The sequence below is a fragment of the Thermobia domestica genome, chromosome 1 (assembly GCF_964235325.1).
Source record: "Thermobia domestica chromosome 1, izTheDome1.hap1.1, whole genome shotgun sequence".
Classification (NCBI taxonomy): Eukaryota; Metazoa; Arthropoda; class Insecta; order Zygentoma; family Lepismatidae; genus Thermobia; species Thermobia domestica.
The window spans coordinates 253295459-253318196 of NC_137454.1; the positions used below are offsets into that span (position 1 = coordinate 253295459).

The 22738-nt window shown below is 35.5% G+C and overlaps 1 protein-coding gene across 1 annotated transcript in view; it reads left to right on the plus strand.

Moving 5' to 3' along the window:
* teq (Tequila) overlaps positions 1-22738 on the plus strand; it is a 409295-nt gene that overhangs the window by 218642 nt on the left and 167915 nt on the right. Inside the window, exon 4 of the mRNA XM_081772160.1 lies at positions 18521-18842. Within this exon, the coding sequence (XP_081628286.1) occupies positions 18521-18842 (322 nt within the window). The remainder of the gene's footprint in view (positions 1-18520; positions 18843-22738) is intronic.

Here is a 22738-nt window from a genome sequence, read left to right on the forward strand (position 1 = left end):
TTCTTTTTGGTATTTTCCTAGAAGGGAAGAAAAAGGCGTGAAGATAAAGGGATTGGGTTACATTTGTTATAACAAGATGCTATATCTCGACATTTTTTAAAGGTTAAAGGCATGAAATTTGGTATTCAGAGCTTTTATATAAAATAATTAAGTCCGTTTTTAAGGGTTTTCAGATATTTCTTCTATAAGGGAAGAAAAAAGAGTGCTGGTTGCAATTGTCAAAATAAGATAGTCATATCTCGAAATCCTTTAAGGTTGTAGATATTAAAATTATTATTTAGGCTTTTCATTTGAAATAATTGAAGACATATTTCAGTGTTTTCCCTCACAAGGGAAGAAAAAGAGATGTGGATTAAAAATAGTGGAAGTTGCAATTGTTAAAATACATAACATGGCCATATCTCAAAATCCGTTAAGATTAGATACACGAAAATTAGGTTTTTAATTTACAATAATTAAAAACGTTTCAGCGTTTTTTTAAAAAATATTTTGCTTAGAAGGGAAGAAAAAGATGGGAAGAAAATAGTGTGAGGGTTGCAATTGTTATAATAAAATGTCCATATCTCAAAATCTCTTAAGGTTAGAGATATATTAGGGATATGAGAGGTACGAGGCCGTATGCTGAACAAAAGCAGGGATCTGTGGCGAAGGCTCCAGTTAGCCCCAATCTATTACATATGTATACGAACAGACTCTACTACTATGCCAATAGTTAGTCACTATCGGATGAGTTTAATCGATCGCATACAACGTATACTATCCGTTGATTGATTTTAAAAAGAAAAAGTCAAATGTAGGACGAAAATGAATAACGAAATGTTATTTTATGATAACAAGATTCTTTAAATAGAATCGTTATTTTTAACTGCGATAATAAATATCATTATACACGAAGTTGTTAGTGCAACATAACGAGCATACAGATTACTATTATAGAAAAAAATGTACTGAATGCACTAAAATGTATGTAAAATACAAAAAAAAATTGCTTGTTTACATTTTAACTCCCCTATTACCAACGTCTCGTGTCGTCACCGAGGCTACATGAGACATGATTGTACATTTACAGACACAAAAGCATGTATTTTCACTGGGTATCGAACTAGTCCCTCACACCAAAGATAAAAACATTATTCGTTTAGATCAGAAGGACGTCAATATCAGACACTTGATATATTTTGTTCAAGTACTAATAAAATAGTAATGCTTATCCTTGTAATGCCAAACTGTCAAACTTTGAAAATATATTTGAAAATAATCTAAGAAAGGAAGAGGAAATACTAATAATTGCGTGTAAAGAAATGAAATCGAAACTATTTAGATCGAAGTTTTTAATGTAGACCTAATTACTTTATATATGAAGTTTTCTAAATATAAAGTAAATATAAATTCAAATATAATAAAGTTTCTAATATAATAATTATTACTATTTTACCTTATAGCTCCAAATGGTGAATTACAGAAATCTAAAGAGTTATCCTAATCCAGTGGATATTCAATCTTTCTTTACCGTAGACTTCTAACAATACTTTTCAGTTCAAGTGTGAATCCTCAGATCTTAATTCAAATTATGGGCAACTTATCAAAAATAAATTATAAATTTTGTTACCTATTGATCAAATAATCCAGTTTACTGTATATAGTTGAATAATGCTATAAATAATGCTATAAATAATAGAATCATGTTACAGAATAGAACAATGCTAGGATTAGTTTTACGTACCCTATGTTGAATAAGACTTCCCTAATCCAATGTATTAGTGTTTGGTTTTGCCCATTTAGAGTTGCAGGTATTATAGAACATGACTTGACGGTCTCAATTTTTATAGACTCTGGCTGACGAGAACCACTTTGAGCGGTCTATTTTTCGAAGCCTATTCTGCATAACAAGACATTTTATTTTACGTTGTTGTACTCCATTACAATAAGAGATCGACGGTGACTCAGTACTCATCTCGGTGTGAGGGCTTCCTGGTTCGATCCCAGATCATATGAGTTTATGATGGACAACATAGTGTCCGTGAGAAAGCTCCTTCCACATTTTCATTTCACGAATTGTTTCAAAGTCGTTCACTTTCATTAGTTATATTCTCCTTTCTCTTCTGTTACCTTGCATTGTCTACCAATTAGGGAGTAGACTGCTGGTGAATCCAGTTCTATTTTAACAATAAAATCAATTAGATGTTGACCTAAAGAAAAGTATCAGGGCAGTAATTTCCATTACTCATTTTATCCAAATTATTACTCTGTGTTCAAAGTCGCATTTAGCTTTCGACAACTAGATTATGGTTATAATAGAGTATAATATTAAAAAACATTGTTCTTAGAAATATAGTTATTGCATTCTGGGAGATAATTCGCTGCTTAAGAAAGATAATTGGATATACTCATATTCTGTATGGGCTTTCATACATTTCTCAAAGAGAAGCGTATATAAAGAGCACGGTGAGAAACTTTGGTTAAAATGCCTATAAGAAACGGAATCACTTTAAAAATGTCTCATCTTCTGGAGCAGTTCTTAGCTCGAAAACATTGCCTCTTACGTCGTGAACTAAAGACAAATTCTTACGTAGCAAGTAATCAATGAAATTACAATTCACTCGAAATATGTTGTTCCACTGTTGTTAAGTTACAAGGACGAACGGTTTATATCAAGATAATGATGATTAATAATAAAACTATGATCCATAACAATAATGATCATTCATCATTGTAATGTCAACGTCATTCCTCGTGGTGTGTATCACTGTAATTTAAACATGATGAATTGGCAGATATATATATATATATATATATATATATATATATATATATATATATATATATATATAGGGGCGGATGCAAGATATGATTAAGGGAGGGGCTAAACCATACTTTGTCGTTTTATCCAGTGTAAAGCAGGATTGAAGTCCATTTTATCCAATGTATGCGCCTGAGCGTCAAGGGGGGGGGCTACAGCCCCCCTTGGATTCGCCACTATATATATATATATATATATATATATATATATATATATATATATATATATATATATATATATATATATATATATGTGTGTGTGTGTGTGTGTGTGTGTGTGTGTGTGTATGTGTGTGTGTGTATTAGGGTGATCCGAATAGTTTTGGGAGTCTCATTCCTTAAAATGGTTCCATATCAGACCAAAGTAATCCATGAGAAAAATTATCTCAAGTAAGTAATATCAATTGTTGAACCAAGCGACCTGAAGTTTTTAATGCGAGGTAGTACCTTGTATGTTTGGAACGGTTGGAAGGGGTTACACCATATCTTGGATAGATGTAATAGAGGTAAAATCGCATGTATTACTGGAGTAACATCAGACGGCCATCTTGTAGTACGCCATATTGGATTCAGGTTCAAAATGTTATAAGAAGATGGTCATATGGCCTATCGTCTCGGGGTAGCTTTTTACCATATATCAAACGTATGATTATGGACCATAATCACACGTTTGACATTATTCCCGACTTATCTTTAATCATTTAATAATTATTACCTTCATAATATTTGTTTATTAACTTACAATTGTGTTCAAAACTTATAAGATATCTTTGCCACGTATTGTATATTGTAAATAAATTAAAATATTAAGGTCGCTTGGAGTACATTTAATATTTTTCTCATGGGTTACTTTGGTCTAATATGGAACCTATTTAGGGGGTGAGACTAGAAAAAACCCTCGGAAGTCGTATAATAAGATCTACAACAGATATACAGGGTATTTCAAATCAACCTAACAACATTTGGGAAGTGATTTCTGATACCAAGACAAGACAAAAAGTATAGACCAATCTGGGTGCACAAATGCTTCTTTTTGAGTTATAGGTTGCTGAAAACATGAAAAAATGAAATTTAAAAAGGTCTACAGCTCCAAAAGTATAAGACCTACCGCAGTTGGGCCGGGAATTCACTTAAGAACTAATATGTATCCTATCCAAATATTAAAGTTTCAGAATCCTGCGGTACTTAGCAACAATTTTTTATAGAGGTAGTTGGTGAGTGATTATATGCCCGTAGCCAAACCCTTTCTTTAACAATTGTTGCATGAGTACCGCAGGATTCTGAAACATGTATTTTGGATAGCGCAAATATTGGTTCGTACGTCAAGTTTTGACCCGACTACGGTAAGTCTCATAGTTTTGAAGCTATGGACCTTTAAATTTCATTTTTTCGTGTTTTCGACAGCCTATAATCCGAAATTAAGCATTTGTGCACCCAGGTTTGTCTATATGTTTTGCCTTATCTTGGAGAGTGAAATCAAATATATCATCTCAATCTACAGACCTTTCTTTCACTTTTCCACATAGTTTCCGTTTTTTTTCGCACATTTTTTTCATCGTTGAGCAAGTTTGGAAATACCCTTGTAATAGAATTCCCTTTCAGCTGCCCGTAGACACTGACGCACTGCTTGCCGCATATCCTCCAGTGTCTACTAGCCATCGCCTCGCATTTGTTCCATCATAAAATCGAAACAATGGTAGTCGGAAGGTGCCATGTTAGGTCTGTAGGAGGGGGTAGAAGTGTTTCTCTCCCAAATCTCCTGAACTACTCCATAGTGGCATGTGCTGTATGCGAACGCGCATTATCCTGTTGAAGGACGATCTTCTTTCCAGGACATTTATCACGCAATTCACAACTGAGCTTCAAAAGTATGTGGATGTAGCGAGCAGAATTTATGGCTTATCAAGGCTCAAGAAAGTCAACCAGAATGCAACACTGTACATCCCATACTCTCTTCTTTTATTTCAGGTTCATAATGATGGAACCAGCTTTCATCTCCAGTCACAATACTTGTCAAAAGTCATCACCAGTGGAAATCTCTGAAGAAGGATTTGGACAATGGTTACTCTCTGACGTTTGTGGTCCTCGGTTAATAAACGTGGGACCCAACGGGTATAAACTTCCCGATAACCTAAACTGTGAATCATTTCTAGCACCGCACTATGTTGTGGTGGGCTAAAGTGAACGTGTTGGACATAGCCAGATTTCGAAATTAAAATACTTAAATATTCGCACCACAATGGTGGAGTGCCCTTAATGGACAGTCCCAAGAAGTATTTAAATAAAGTAAATAACAGAAGTTATGTAAATGAATTATATGAATTACTTGTGATTACTTAAAATTTTAAAGATATAAAAGAAATATTCGGTAGAGCTTTTTTTATATATATATAAAGAATTATGTGATCTGTAAATATGCCAAATACTCTTTAACTCAGGTAATCAGTGGCTTTACTTCAATACAGATGCTCCATTGAAATGGTCAGATTACAACCATACACCCTTCTCTGTTCAAGTTCTTTCCATGGTGTAAAAGAAAAACAAATGCGAAATTTTCCACATACCTTAATTGATGTCTGGAATCCGTACAAGAAAGACTTCCGTGTTATTTTGTTGAATTTTTAATGGTGATGAAATAGACACTCCACTCCTCCACAGAAATCATACAGATTTGAAACACTGATATTCACACACACACAAAAGAATTATTTTATATTCACACGAATATTAAATTAAAGTGACCGGTCAAAAAAAATAATTAATTATTATTTTCTTAATGAAAATTTGGCCATTATATATTTCTGTTCATAGTTCGTGCACGTATTGTCTTGACGCGTTCTTCATTGTCTTCTTCCTTCAGTCCTCTCTCTTCTCACTGAAGTTCGCTCGGCATCCTGGAACCTCCTAGATGATATCAATTGCTGCTACTGGTGGCTGTTCTGGTTGTTTCTTCGCTGCACTGGTGTCTCTCTCTTGAGTATATCTGGATCCATTTGAAGACATCTGGTTTATGCAGTGTTACTGGATAATTCTCGTCTAGACTACCTCAAAAGTCTCTGGAAATGTGCTGATTTTACGGTCCAGTTCCAAAGTTCTTGCCACACTGGCCACATATGACGCACTTAAAATTTTACTTTTCAAATTTTATATATATATATATCACATGGCAAACTACATATGAGAGCTATACGCTAGTAGCCATTGTCCTAGCTGCAGATTTAAAACTCAGTCTTTGCATTATAAAAAAAATATTCAAACTCTCCTCTTTTTAACATCTCGTCTCGCAACATGTGTTGCCCGTAAAGCACACACCGAGATGACGCTAAGTTCTGAGAAAGACTTACTACAGTTGATATTTCAGATCGAGGCGAAAGAAAAAAACTCAATCTCGAGTAACGTCGCAATCCTTCTATTAAAATGTGCCTATCTCACAAAACAGACCACTGTCACGATGAGTCTTGCACTAACTATTACAGAGGATGACCTCTGTATTTTGCGTCTTAGCACCAACTCCCTCGCTCCTTCCCTGTCAAACAGTTTTCTTTCAGAGGAAAGAACATTATTTTGAAAGGCTCGCTCCTGACCTACCCAAAATTCAATGTATAGTCCCTTTTCGCAGACCCTAATGGGTTTTGTCGCCAAAATGTCTGGGTAGTACACTTTCATGTAATCTTTCATTTATTCTTAAATTATTATTGCTTGTCATCTGTATTGAGTTTGACCACCAGATAGAGGAAATACTAAGCTTTAAAACGGTGTATCACACACTTTGTTATTCAAATGTTAAATACTTGTTTTCGTATTGTTTTCCCCGGCGTCACTGTCAATTTTCTTTGTAAACAACCTTCCTTGCCGAACCCAGTCCATGTGCGTTTGTTTACCTTGCCAGAGTACTCTAGCGGTGATCTCTCGCAACCTCCACACACACACTTGTTCTTGGTTTTTCACTTTTTTCACAATAATTATCATGAATCAACAATATATTCTATATTACATTGTACCTAATATTCCTCTGATTATATTTACATAGGATTCCAGCAGTGACATTCAATTTAGAATTAATAATCCGTAAATATACACATATCGGCTGCTATAACATTCACGGTACTGCGTATCGCTGTCGTCTCAATTACAGCAATGTCGACACCAAGCACAGTAAAGTAATAAGCTTTTGTTTTAAAGTTAAGGTAACAACGAAAACATCTTTTCTGACCAAAATTACATCTTATCTTACATTTCTACAATTCTAAATAATGCTAAGATATGACTGCATTCATGATTTTCAATGGGGGAAAACCCACTCGCGGGAAGAGCAGGAGCTTTTCACTGTCGAAACCGCGCTTTGAAGAAAAAAATATAGGCTGGTTTTCTGGCGGGATCCAACCCACGCTTTAGAAGTTTCTACTGTCAAAAATGGTCACTTTACGAAAAAGTAATACCTTATTGTTCCCAAGAATTCAAACCCACTTGCTAAAATATCTGAGCAGAAATACACAAAAATAATGGGATAGGATCTATGTCGCCAGGGCACTATCTGCAGCAACGTTAGCAACTCTGCTCACTTCTACCTAACTAAGTTAGAAGTATGATTTAAATATATGACCTAGATAAAATTTCTCTCATACCACAATTCTTCTTTAACTGTAGATAGCAATCCTGGGTGCACGGACACAGCTTTTAACTGCTACGGAACATTTTTTTACTCAGTGGTGCTTTTCCGTTAAGTTTTCTTTCCTACATATATTTTTATATTTCAAATAAAAATGTTTAATTCGCCTATTTTATATACTAATTAACCTAACGTTACATACATATATATAGATATATACCTAAAAGTATATATACATAATCCTATGCATAATTCCAAGAATAAGTGAAAAAATACTTCTATCCTAAACTAACTTATATACTCTTAATTAACATATAGATATGTAAATTATTCTATTATTATGCAAAAATTTCGCGTGAAATTAACAAGAATTCTAAATAGAACATAGCTATATGTGTGCCTCTTATAACATCCCCTTTGAAATTTTTAATGTATTCCTAAGTACATTTAAAATTTCAACACCTCTACATATTAAATAACCTGATATATCTACATACATATACAAGTAATTATTGCTACAAACAAATACAAGTAATTGTTGCTATACACAAATCTAACCTCTAAATAGTTATATGTATACTAACAGAGCTATCTATGAGTCTGAACGTGAATACATTTTCTTCTTTTCTTTTTTTTCTCTCGAGGGTACCTCAAGTTCGTATTGTTAACCGCACTACCTGTCTCAGACTTCCTGCGGTGTCCTTGCCTTGAATCGTTTGATCAGGTAGACGTTTCTCCTACATTTCTCTTTTGTCACAGGGTCACCCAAAACATACACATTGTGTTCTGTCTTCTTCAGGATAGAAAAAGGCCCGGAATATAATAACAACATTTTCCTTGTAATTCCTGAAAATGCATCAGATTTTGGGAATACCCTAATTAAATCAAGTTCTCCTACCTCGTATTGCACTGTTGCATGCCGTTTTTTAAATTCCCTCTTTCTCTTTTCTGCACTTTTCTTTAGATTTCGGGATGCTATCTCTACATAATACTCTATGTCCTTTCTATTTTCTATCTCTGGAATTTCAAATAATCGTGCGATGTCTTTTGACATGTTTGTCCAAAATGTACCTCATATGAACTAAGGTTTGTTGACAAGTGTTTGGCCGAATTCAAACACTTCTCCACCTTCGTTTAAAATTTTGGCCATTGAGTCTGCCTGTCGTGACAGTACTTTCTCAGCATTCGCACTGGATTTGACACTCACTTCTGCCATATTTCCCTGGGGATAATAAGGCGTACGAGTAATGTGTTTTAACCTCAATTCTCTCATCTCGTTTTTCCATCTCTGAGATTTAAATTGAGTCCCATTATCAGTTAACACATAATCCACATTTGGACATAGTTTTAGGAACTCTCTAAGCTTTCTAATGGCCGAACATGACGTAGCTGTCTTGCATGCATATAGGCCGATCAATTTCGAAAAAGCATCCATGCAAACTAATACATATTTTACATTACCAACCCCTCTTGGAAGTGGCCCTAGCCAATCTAAACATATCAATTGGTTTGGTCTCTCCACTAGCACTGGTTTCAGTGGTCCAGGTTGGTAACACTGAGGCGGTGATGCCTTTTGACATATGTCACATGATGTTGTATGTTTTCTGATGATGTTCCTCATCTTAGGCCAAACGAAATATTCAGAAAGAAGAGGAAAAAGCTTGCTTGCAGACAAGTGACCTCTCTCGTCATGGTAGTACTGCAGCAAAGGTTCAACCAGCACTTCGGGAATACAAATGCGCAGACCGTTGCAATCGCGTTTGCACAATCTCCCGTTACTTATTTCGTAAGTGTGCTTATCACCTCTTATCTTCTTAATAACGTCTCCGCTCTCTATACACTTTATCTTTCCACAGAATGCATCAGATGATTGCATTTCACGAAGGATTGTGATCAACTTGCGCAATTCCCCGGGAATCCCTGTCAATATCGTCATTAATGACTCTTTTATCTCTAGTTTTCTATTTACATCGAACTCTTTTCCTGTGTTAGGGGGGTATCTCGAAAGATGATCACTTAAATTCTGTTTTGAAGGCACATACTCGAATTCGAAGTCTAGGATGCTTAACGCTAATACGAACCTTGCTATACGTTGATTAGTTATTCTACACAACAAAATAAATTTTATCGATAAGTGGTCAGATCTAACCTTGAACCTGTTCCCTATCAAATAGTGCTTGAATTTGTTTACCCCATCTATTAGTCCAACAAATTCTTTTTCAGTTACGACATAGTTTTGTTGAGCAGCGTTAAAAATTCGCGATGTCATTTCGATAATTCTAATGTTTCCATCATCATCTATTTGATATAAGTGCGCAGAACAGCTGACGTCTGAAGCATTGCATTCAAGAATGAATTGTTTATCCGGAAGGGGCTTCTTTAACACCACATTTTCCTGAAAGATTTCCCTTATTTTCCGAAATGCCTCCTCATGTATTTCAGTCCATTGAAATTTTGCTCCTTTTTTCAAAAGTTGAAATAAAGGAAAAAGGACTTCTGCATACTTTGTACTAAATATGCGATAAAACTGACAATACCCAATGAAACTACGCAATTCTTCACATTTCTGGGCCTCCTAAATGTCATTATCTTCTCAAGTTTCTCAGGGCACTTTCCTATCCCATCTGGGGACAAGTTATATCCCAAGACACTAATTTCTCGTCTCGCAAATTCACATTTCTTCAGGCGTAAAGTCATGCCTGCTGCTTTAATTTTGCCTAACGCAATGTCTATATGACGTATATGTTCGTCAAAAGACGAACTTCCAAGGAAGACGTCATCAACATAATAACCGCAAAACTCGTTGCACTCTGAGAGGATTGAATCGATCGAAGAAAGAGATTGCTTGGTGCCGAAAAGTAACTTTTGGAATACGTAAGAAATTCCATTATGTAAGAATCCTAAGTATTTTTGACTCAGATTTTACTCGGATTTGCAGAAACGACTCTACTCAGTCAATTGAAGTTTTCCAACGTTTATCACATAGGTCTCTTAGTGTACTAAGTGCTGGGACTGGCTGATCCCTTTCACTAACAGTGACCTCTGCCAAACGTTTCGCATCCAAACAAATACGTACAGTTCCGTCCTTTTTTGGAACTATTACAAGCGGACTGGTGTAGCAAAGTCTCAGATTTTCTCACTATTTTCCATGCTTCCCACCGATTAATGATGTTAGTCACCTGATTTTTAAACTTCAATGCATATGGATACATTTTAGCTTTGAATTTCCCTTCTTCACGCAATTCTATACTGTGTTCATATCCCTTTATACACCCTGGTTTTAAATCGAACACTTCTCTATGCTTCATTAAAACTTCTCTTAATTTTTGCTTTTCGACCACACTGAGGTCAGTGTACCCTTCTACGAGGCTAGAAATCTCAGCTGGTGTGACTTTAGTTTGTACTTTATTCCATTCATGCGTGCTGTACACTACATTGGCAAGTTCAGTAGCTGTCGGATATTTTCCATCATCCAGATGGGTTCTGAGAGAAGTCATCTCCTTATTATGCCCTTCTCTATTTCTTACATTTTCCATCTGAAATGCATAGATGGGTTCTATACCCGTTTCGCCTATTTCGCCAATTTCGCCTATTTTGCCTATGGGAAATGAATATAAAAATCTCTCTTCATCTTCAAACTCTAAAGTCAAACTCCTGACCACTAACTCACTCTCTTCGATTTCTACATCTTGAAAACTAACCTGAACCTCAGTTGGTGAATTTAGTCTCAAAACTCCCATATTATAATCTAGCACAGCCTTGCTCTCAGCAAAGAACTGTGACCCAATAATCAAGGGACGATTTAATCTTTGTACAATTAATCCCACAGTATAGAATTCTTGATTACTGAATGTCATTACTAGCATCACTTGTCCAAGGATTTTGGCTATAGATTTTCCAAAAGCCGAACTAACCTTTATAATGTTTGCTTTTAGGAATGCAGGGGGTGGGGTGGTATTCTTTACCTGTGCCCATAAGTCACTACTAATTACGCTAATAGATGCTTCGCTGTCAAGAAGAGCACATACTTTTTTACCAAATAAACAAGTTTCTACTTCTGGTAACGTTATAACATAGTTGGTAGGTACATTCTCCCTTTCACCTGTTTCCAATAAATCTCGAAAAATGGCATTTGATTCATCAAAAAGACCTTTATTTAATTTAATCTCTTTTCCACTTCTCAAAAGCAAGCATAATTCTTTATCTTTACCTTTGGCACTTTTATCATCCGAAAAATATCGTTTATTAATAATTTGGTCACATTGTATGCAATCTCGGCTATTATTTTCTAATCCCATGATTTCTAACTGTTTGACAGACGTTTCGCATTCTGCCTTATTATGTTCAGCATGATAAGAACTATCCTCATTACGCACACTACTCGGTGAAAATTTACCACTATCAGATAGAGAACAGTCATATGTAGCTCCTAGACAGCGTGCGTACGTTTCTCACTGTCTAGAAACTGTTTGTCTCATATTCCGGCGGCTCTGTGACCTAGATCTTTGGTTTTCACTTTCATTAGAAGAACCGTTACCCCTACTGAATTCCAGATTGTTCATCTGCTCTTCACCAGAGTATGATCTCCTCCGACCTCTGGGATTATTCCTGCCCCTGAAGGAACCTCGGTTGTTTGAACGACCCTGAGACCTTTCATTGTTATTATTCTCACCATTTCTATCCCTTGGTGACCATGTCGTTCCATGATTGCCAAATTGCCTACTCGTGTTCCCTCTACCTCTCTGTGTATTTCCATCACGATTCTGATTATTGCGATTCTTTCGTGGGGAATATGGGCGATGTCTATACGATGTACCGCTAGACCTTTCATTATCGCTTTCTTCTATTGACATCATATCAATCCCCCTTCTAATGTTATTGTTTCCGCTATTATTTTGATACGTCACTTGCAATTCTGCCACCAGACCAACCAATTCTTCGATTGTTTTAGGTTTGGATAATGTCAAAGACCTGTAAATCCAAGATGGCAGTTGTCTTGGCAGTATCTTTAAAAGTACTTGCGGTTCTAATGGCGGCGATAAAATACTATTCTTATGCAGCAAGTCTAAAAGGTACTCCGTGGGAAGCCTATTTGAGCGGCTATCAAACCGAGCCGTTAGAATGGTCGCACGTAAGTTCGCCAACTTTTCTTTTCTCAAATAGGTTCGTTTGAAATGCATGATAAAACCTTGATACGTCTTGCACTTAATTAGAGTTACTTGAGCCCATTGCAGTGATGTATTTCTAAAGCATTTCGAGACAAACTGTAGCTTTCGATCTACCGGTACTCCCGTGAGATCAAAATAATTATCGAGCTCGACAAGAAAATTATGAGTCTGCACTTCACTTTCTAAACCAGAGAATATAGGAAGAGACAGATCACGATGCATCAGTCCCACAGCTGATGCTAGCTGGCACGTAGAGACAGGTGGCTGAGCGTTTGACGATGCGCGGGATTCTGTCTCGTCTCTAAAGACAAAACAAGGAGCGTCTCGAGAGGTACCGGGTCGGTTATTGTTTATTCTTTCACCTCTGTCATCAATTTCTCGAACCGATTTTTTTTAAAGAAGCAAGTTCTTTCTCTAATTTGGTGCAAACAGAAGAAATATTCTGTTGTATCTCTTGCATACCATTTCGGTATTCACTCCGCACCTCTTCAAGCTGGTTTTCGTGACAAATTTCTTCGCGTAATCGACCCCTTTCTTCTCTCCACTGTATTTCTACACGCTGCATATTATTCTCAGCTTGAGCAATTGAACCCTCAACGCTTTCCAACCTACTTGTCACCTGTTCTACACAAGTCCTGACGCTTTCTACCTGGTTGTCTACTCTCACAATGTCTTGTCCTAAAGTTAACTGTATCTCATCTAATTTCTATTGTTACTCGCCTCGAGCTGCTGTACCCTCTCATCATTCGCTCTTATTGAACCTCGTAACCCGTTGCATGCTCCAGCTAATCGCTCATTGAACGAATCAGCTGTTGCATCCAGCCGAGTACTCAGTTCAGCTATACTGTTCATTAATCTACTGCTATTTACTTCCTGCCTTTTCACTAATTCCTGTACTGACTTTTCCTGCTGTTGTGCAATTTTTTCCTGCTTATCAACTAGTTCCTTTACTGACCTTTCCTGTTTGTCAACGAGTTCTTTCACAGTGCTCTTTACCAGCTGTTGTAACATTACAAACAGTGGATTCATAGATGGATCCAATGTCTCCATGTTCACAACACTGGATGGTCCAGGGATCGATTCCTTTTCGTTTTCCTGACTTCACTGATTTCCGTTTAGGTTACTAACTTCTCCCTGGCTTTCTATATTCGCCATTCTCTCCACTAACTCTAACTCGCCGAGCTGATTCTGCGGAAAGTTAACCAGGTCTTCTTCCATTTTCTTTTTCTGTAGTCTAGTGACCACCATCAACTTAATAGAAATACTCTAACTCTCTAACTTTCTAAGATATGCTAATTTCTGTATCTTATAAAAATAACACGCAAAATAAATGTTATCCCCCTCTTAAATTTTCCGACAGGCACACATGGAAAAACTAATCAAAATAACTCTAAATTCTTACAAATAAAACATGTAATTTTGCCTGTTTTTTCAAAATAAACAAGGAAACAAAGAAACAAAATTCGTAAATAAAATGTTTCCGGACACAAAGCTTATTACTTCATTGTTGGTGTATGGCTCTGAACATTTCATTGACAGCATCCACTTTTTTTAAATATTACAACCCGTGACACTGAAGTGATCTCGCCTTACGCTGCGTAAGCCAGGTTTGTGGTGGGCCAAAGTGAACGTGTTGGACATAGCCAGATTTCGAAATTAAAATATTTAAATATTCGCACCACAATGGTGGAGTGCCCTTAATGGACAGTCCCAAGAAGTATTTAAATAAAGCAATTAACAGAAGTTATGTAAATGAATTATATGAATTACTTGTTATTACTTAAAATTTTAAAGATATAAAAGAAATATTCGGTAGAGCTTTTTTTTTATATATATATAAAGAATTATGTGATCTGTAAATATGCCAAATACTCTTTAACTCAGGTAATCAGTGGCTTTACTTCAATACAGATGCTCCATTGAAATGGTCAGATTACAACCATACACCCTTCTCTGTTCAAGTTCTTTCCATGGTGTAAAAGAAAAACAAATGCGAAATTTTCCACATACCTTAATTGATGTCTGGAATCCGTACAAGAAAGACTTCCGTGTTATTTTGTTGAATTTTTAATGGTGATGAAATAGACACTCCACTCCTCCACAGAAATCATACAGATTTGAAACACTGATATTCACACACACACAAAAGAATTATTTTATATTCACACGAATATTAAATTAAAGTGACCGGTCAAAAAAAATAATTAATTATTATTTTCTTAATGAAAATTTGGCCATTATATATTTCTGTTCATAGTTCGTGCACGTATTGTCTTGACGCGTTCTTCATTGTCTTCTTCCTTCAGTCCTCTCTCTTCTCACTGAAGTTCGCTCGGCATCCTGGAACCTCCTAGGTGATATCAATTGTTGCTACTGGTGGCTGTTCTGGTTGTTTCTTCGCTGCACTGGTGTCTCTCTCTTGAGTATCTCTGGATCCATTTGAAGACATCTGGTTTATGCAGTGTTACTGGATAATTCTCGTCTGGACTGCCTCAAAAGTCTCTGGAAATGCGCTGATTTTACGGTCCAGTTCCAAAGTTCTTGCCACACTGGCCACATATGACGCACTTAAAATTTTACTTTTCAAATTTTATATATATATATCACATGGCAAATTACATATGAGAGCTATACGCTAGTAGCCATTGTCCTAGCTGCAGATTTAAAACTCAGTCTTTGCATTATAAAAAAATATTCAAACTCTCCTCTTTTTAACATCTCGTCTCGCAACATGTGTTGCCCGTAAAGCACACACCGAGATGACGCTAAGTTCTGAGAAAGACTTACTGTAGTTGATATTTCAGATCGAGACGAAAGAAAAAAAACTCAATCTCGAGTAACGTCGCAATCCTTCTATTAAAATGTGCCTATCTCACAAAACAGACCACTGTCACGATGAGTCTTGCACTAACTATTACAGAGGATGACCTCTGTATTTTGCGTCTTAGCACCAACTCCCTCGCTCCTTCCCAGTCAAACAGTTTTCTTTCAGAGGAAAGAACATTATTTTGAAAGGCTCGCTCCTGACCTACCCAAAATTCAATGTATAGTCCCTTTTCGCAGACCCTAATGGGTTTTGTCGCCAAAATGTCTGGGTAGTACACTTTCATGTAATCTTTCATTTATTCTTAAATTATTATTGCTTGTCATCTGTATTGAGTTTGACCACCAGATAGAGGAAATACTAAGCTTTAAAACGGTGTATCACACACTTTGTTATTCAAATGTTAAATACTTGTTTTCGTATTGTTTTCCCCGGCGTCACTGTCAATTTTCTTTGTAAACAACCTTCCTTGCCGAACCCAGTCCATGTGCGTTTGTTTACCTTGCCAGAGTACTCTAGCGGTGATCTCTCGCAACCTCCACACACACACTTGTTCTTGGTTTTTCACTTTTTTTCACAATAATTATCATGAATCAACAATATATTCTATATTACATTGTACCTAATATTCCTCTGATTATATTTACATAGGATTCCAGCAGTGACATTCAATTTAGAATTAATAATCCGTAAATATACACATATCGGCTGCTATAACATTCACGGTACTGCGTATCGCTGTCGTCTCAATTACAGCAATGTCAACACCAAGCACAGTAAAGTAATAAGCTTTTGTTTTAAAGTTAAGGTAACAACGAAAACATCTTTTCTGACCAAAATTACATCTTATCTTACATTTCTACAATTCTAAATAATGCTAAGATATGACTGCATTCATGATTTTCAATGGGGGAAAACCCACTCGCGGGAAGAGCAGGAGCTTTTCACTGTCGAAACCGCGCTTTGAAGAAAAAAATATAGGCTGGTTTTCTGGCGGGATCCAACCCACGCTTTAGAAGTTTCTACTGTCAAAAATGGTCACTTTACGAAAAAGTAATACCTTATTGTTCCCAAGAATTCAAACCCACTTGCTAAAATATCTGAGCAGAAATACACAAATATAATGGGATAGGATCTATGTCGCCAGGGCACTATCTGCAGCAACGTTAGCAACTCTGCTCACTTCTACCTAACTAAGTTAGAAGTATGATTTAAATATATGACCTAGATAAAATTTCTCTCATACCACAATTCTTCTTTAACTGTAGATAGCAAACCTGGGTGCACGAACACAGCTTTTAACTGCTACGGAACATTTTTTTTACTCAGTGGTGCTTTTCCGTTAAGTTTTCTTTCCTACATATATTTTTATATTTCAAATAAAAATGTTTAATTCACCTATTTTATATACTAATTAACCTAACATTACATATATATATATACCTAAAAGTATATATATATATATATATATATATATATATATATATATATATATATATATATATATATATATATATATATATATATATATGCATAATCCTATGCATAATTCCAAGAATAAGTGAAAAGAAAATACTTCTACTCTAAACTAACTTATATACTCTTAATTAACATATAGATATGTAAATTATTCTAATATTATGCAAAAATTTCGCGTGAAATTAACATAAAAATGCTAAATAGAACATAGCTATATGTGTGCCTCTTATAATGTCCAGCACTAAGTTTTGCAGCGATTTCATTCACAGTGATACGCCTACCTCCCCTAATCAGCTCATCAACCCTTACCTTGTTGTATTTCGTGGAGGCTGTTCGAGGGCACCCCCTGCGAGGCCCATCTCCGATACTCGTGTTTCCATCCTTAAAATGTTTCACCTATCTTCTAACACTGCTGACACCCATAGCCACGTCTCCATAGGCGCGCTGCAGTCTGCGGTGAGTCTCATAAGCACATTGGTCCTCTTTAACAAGGAATTCAATTACAGTATGCTGTCAAAACATGCCGCTGCCCGCTATTTTGGAAATCCTTCCTGTGGTCACGTACTAGCAACAAACAGCATCAACGTCTGGAAAGAAAGAAAGAAAGGTCTGTAAAGTGAGATGATATACTTCCTTTCTCTTACAACTAAAGATTACGGCTGTGAAAACATGTTGCTCACGACTTTCAGTATGCTTCTTGTATATACAGTTTGTAATACCTTTATCGGAATATATGCAATAAACGGTATGTCATGAAGGAAAATGAACAGAAAATGAATAAACTACAGTAAAGCATGCCACAGCTAAGCTTGAGAAGATTTGTTGTATGGTTATATTAGTGGGAAAATTGCTGAACTATTTCTGTGTGTGTGATAGTGTAATTTTCCTCTAATTTTTACCCAATTTGAAAATTTGATTTTGTCTCATTAAATCAAAGTTACTTATAAGTATCCATCAGTTGCCAGCAATGATGTATGTCCCTCCAAATAATTAATGTAATTAACCTCAGTCGAAATACCCATTTCCCCTCCATTCTCCACGACGCATATTAATTGTCGTGACATGCTCCACAAACCTCTTTTTATACTTCCACTATAATTCAATATTTTTTTTCTTGGGTACAACTATATAGTTTTCTTGTACATTGTAACTTTTTCATATACAATTTTGGTCGCAAACTAGTTAAATATTTAAATTTTTTTCTTCGAATTTTTTCTCAATGAAGTACTTGCCTGGTCATGAGATGCTTGTTGGCACAGTTGGCATCGGTAGACAATTGACAAATTTGAGTGTAATTTTATGTAAGGTTTACCATAGAAATAATTACTTCAAAGGAAGCTTTACTATTCAAATTAGTTCCTATTATTGATAAAATGAAATGTAAGGTGAGAAAGCAACTTACATACATTTTTTTTTACATGTGAAATGTTTAGTTGCTAGGACAGCTCTGCGAACTACGGAAAGGAGAAATGAGTTTCAAAAAGCTGATCTGTCCCGCCACACATTTCGGATTGGATGGGCACTAAAGTAAAGAAAAATATGACGGATTAATATGAATATTTCTCTTCGTCTTGACTATCAAATAAATATGTAACGCATTACTATAACGTAAAAATAGAGGGCATTATCTTCTCTTTACAGAGGTGCTGAGCAAACATGGCAAGGTGCAGAACTAGAAGACTCAGAGGAAGAATGGCCGTCAGTTATCGAAGCAGTATCATGTTCTGGAGAGGAAACCCAACTAACATCTTGTAACATTACTTACGGCAATAGGTGTCATGTACGTTATGATGTTGTCAATGTGAATTGTATTAAAAACAGTGCATCATTTTGCCGGCCAGGCGAAATTCCTTTCCAAGGTAAATGTTACAGAGTTCATGAAGAGACAACTAACATAAACTACCAATCTGCTGCAGATGTTTGTAGAGACGAAGGAGGTCATCTAGTTGATGTTAATTCACAGGTTAGTTTTTTTTTTTTTTTTAAAGTTGATATCAAATGACAGGTTAGTTATAAATTAACCAATGTTAACAGAAAAAAAGAACTGGAAGAGGAGATTTAAATACTATATTTTCATAGATAAGTGTTTTAATCCATTTCTACCGATTGCTATAGCAGGTTTGACAAGTACAGTACTGCACTACCAACTACTATAGTTGAATTTCAACCGACATTGTGAAACGCGGTACGTGAAGTCACGTACCTGTAAAAACTATTATAGCAGTGGGAATCAATGAAAGGATTGGATTATCTCCTCGCTGCTAAAATGGTCGCTAAACTCAAAATCAAATCAAGTCAATTTGTGTAGCTAAATGTATCCTAGTTTACCTTGTGAGACTTTAAAAAAAGTGAAAGAAAGTAAGATAGAATTTCCGATTGCGGCACAAAAAACCTTGAGTCACCCCGAGAATAAGATAAAAACGTTAATCCTTAATCTCCAACCGTTAAGTGTAAGAATATTTCCTAAACATCTTGACCTGCATAAATCTTAGTGTATATAGTCTCGTAGTTTATAAAACTACAACTTATTATTTTGATTGATGAATTTAAAATATTGAACTCAAAGGCGTAAATCACTGGTTCCCAACCTGGACAGGAGAGTGAACTTGTCTGATGAAAGCGGTTACACAAGTATTATTAATATATTTAGTACTTTGGTCAGTTTTGTTTAATATTCCTTCTATTATCCTCATTTCATCTTCTATTTGATTGACGTCATCTCCATAAGTCATAACCTAGTAAGTGTCATTCAGCTTTAAGCTTTCTATCTTTAATTTACCTTATAAAGTACTTTAAAATTAATAAATAACAATGGCGACAACGTATCTCCTTGCTTCAGGGCATCATGACAAGAAAGCTTGTGAACAAGTATATCCCTATTCGGACTTTATTTCATTTCATTTCACCAAAAATAAAGTCCGAATAGGGAAATACTTGTTCACAAGCACATCTTTATTAATCTAACAAGCTTTCATGGTGAACCAAATTCGATAAGGTTGTAGCCTACAAAATTTCTCTCCTAACCGAGTCGTAATCCTTTCTGAAATCAGTAAATAATTATATATATTGATTTCAGAATTATATGATTATTGTGTAATTATAACTAGCCTTTGGCTAGCTGGGGGCTCCGCCCCCAGGTCCCCAACTCTGCTCGGCCTACGGCCTCGCATTTCTTAACTATCGGCCTTTGCATCAACAGTGAATTTCGTGAACTTGCTCTTCATATTTCCTGAATCTGCCCATCCAGGGGCTTCGCCCTCACAAACTGTCTTTGCTCGGCCTACGGCCCCGCATCTCCTGAACCCACAATTTTATCGTTTCTTTTCCTATTTCAACTGTCTAAAAGATAAGATTTTGTATCCTAAGGAAATAGCATGGTAATTTCTTCATCCCCCTTTACACCCCTAAAAAATTTTAAAAATTCACCTTTGGTAATTTTTCTGTTGGTTAATCTTGGAAGGCTACAATCATGATAAATTTCATCATTCTAATCCTGTCGGAAGTGCCTAAACATTTTGGAGTGTAGAAGACGTCCCATATAAATAATATGGGAAAGATTTTTCAGTTCCCCATAAAACCACACTACGGTTGGAAATTTCTATTTCTGATGATTCATTTAAGTAACGCTAACGAAAACGTACAAGCATACCGAATTTCAAGTTTTTATTCCAATTCTAAGTACCTAAAACATGAGATTATATGTCCAAAAAAGGCCCATTTAAATAATATGGGGAAATTCTTCATCCCCTCTTTAGACCCCCAAAAAATTAAAAATATTCACTTTTGGCAATTTTTCTGTGGGTTTGTCCCGAAAAGCTACAATCATGCCAAATTTAATCACTGTAGCCCTACAGGAAGTGCTCAATAAATCGGAACTGTAAAAGGTGTTGCATATAAATAATATGGGAAAGATTTTTCGGTACCCTATAAAACCACTCTAAAGTTAGGATTTTTTATCTTTACTGATTTACTTAGGTAGTGCTAACAAAAACGTATAAGCATACCGAATTTCAAGTTTTTATTCCAATTTTAAGTACCTGAAACATGAGATTATAGGTCCAAAAAGGCCCATTTAAATAACATGGGGAAATTCTTCATCCCCTCTTTAGACCCCCTAAAAATTAAAAATATTTACTTTTGGCAATTTTCCTGCGGGTTTGACCCGAAAAGCTACAATCATGCCAAATTTAATCATTGTAGCTCTACAGGAAGACTCAATAATTTATGTCAGCTTATGTAGTTTTATATATAGTAAAAAATAAAAATATAATTTGTGTGCCTGGGTGTTGTACTCCCATTTCTTTTTGAGTACTGTCGATGATAAATATCTGATCGATAGTTGTTTGATTTTATCTAAATCCCAACTGACAAATTTCCAATAAATTCACCTGTGTATGGAGGCAATCTTGCTAAGAGAATTTTAGAGGATGTTAAAAAAAAGAGATATCCCTCACCCCTTTCTTGCAAATTGAAACAATGATCAATTCTTTCTAGTCTTGTGATAATTCCGCCTTGTTCCTAATGATGAGAACGGGTTTGTATATCTCGTTTCACAAGTTTACCCCTCCAACTAAAATTAACTCATCAGTAATTTCAATGATACACTGAAATTTGTGTTAATTGGCTTTCCTTACCCAAGTAACCAAAATAGTCAGCCAAACGTTGATTTTTGATTGATTTGATTTTTCGTAAGTAACAGAACTTTGGGATACAAGCATGTTACCGTAGTAAAAAAAAAAAAAAAAAAAAACCGTCGATTTGAACCAAGGAATTTCGCTTTTAATTCAAGCACAATTTACAATACCCAATTTCATTGAATTCAATCGATCAATCTATTCACAGTATCAATAACGCTTACTTTTGGTAATTACTGGTAGTCAATTTGATTGCTTTTCAGGTAAAAATTGGTTGGTTGAAAACTATTGCGGCAATGCGGATAACATAATGTCGTAGCGCTGTTGAAAAACCGTGATCAGAATCAAAAATTAACTGTTGGTCAACATTAAACTGCTTACTTGGGTATAGCAACTGCTATTTTTGTTCTGTTCGGCTCTGGAATATACGGTTCTGCTATATTCATTTTACTTCCTTCACGAATATAAATTTTTTGGGTATGCTACGTGATACATGTTTTCGGATGTTACTATCAACCACAAACTCCCATGATGCAATGTTTTTCTTACTACTTTCATTATTACAGTGAGCATTTTAACAGGAAAAGACGGTGATACGTAATGTTATACACTAATTTTACAAATCAGTAGGTCCAGTATCAAATGGCGTAAAATTACATTTTTGTCAACAAAAATATGAGTTTCTTATAAGTTTATTGTAAAAAAGAAATTGTAAACAAACAACAAATTTCGTAAATTAACGTCTCGATTAACAAACAGAAGGGTAAAATGCTTTTAGGTAGAAATTTTGTGTCTTCATACTCAGACTTGTACTTCATATGAGTACTAAACTATGAAAAGTTTGAAATTTATTTCTTCATCTTCGCATTGATAGGCCAGTGTTATTAGTTTTGAAACGACCATCCATCCATCCCTGTAGTATTGACACTTAGTCATTCTGATAATCAGTGAGTAGTGGGCGTATACTCCATGAGATACGCGGTATAATATGGAAAACAGACTAAACACCTGTCTGAATCACTCTGTATAATTTTTATTTGGAAAAAGGCATTTTATTACTATACAAAATATTTGTCTTGAAAATTTATTTGTACAAAATTTTCTTCATCGATCCATGTGGTCTTTGTTAAGAATTATATATACTAAATTGAGTGAGTAAGATAAGAAAAGAAATTGAAGATAATTCTTTGATATTCCACGATTTGCCCTCAGGCTAATGTAGACG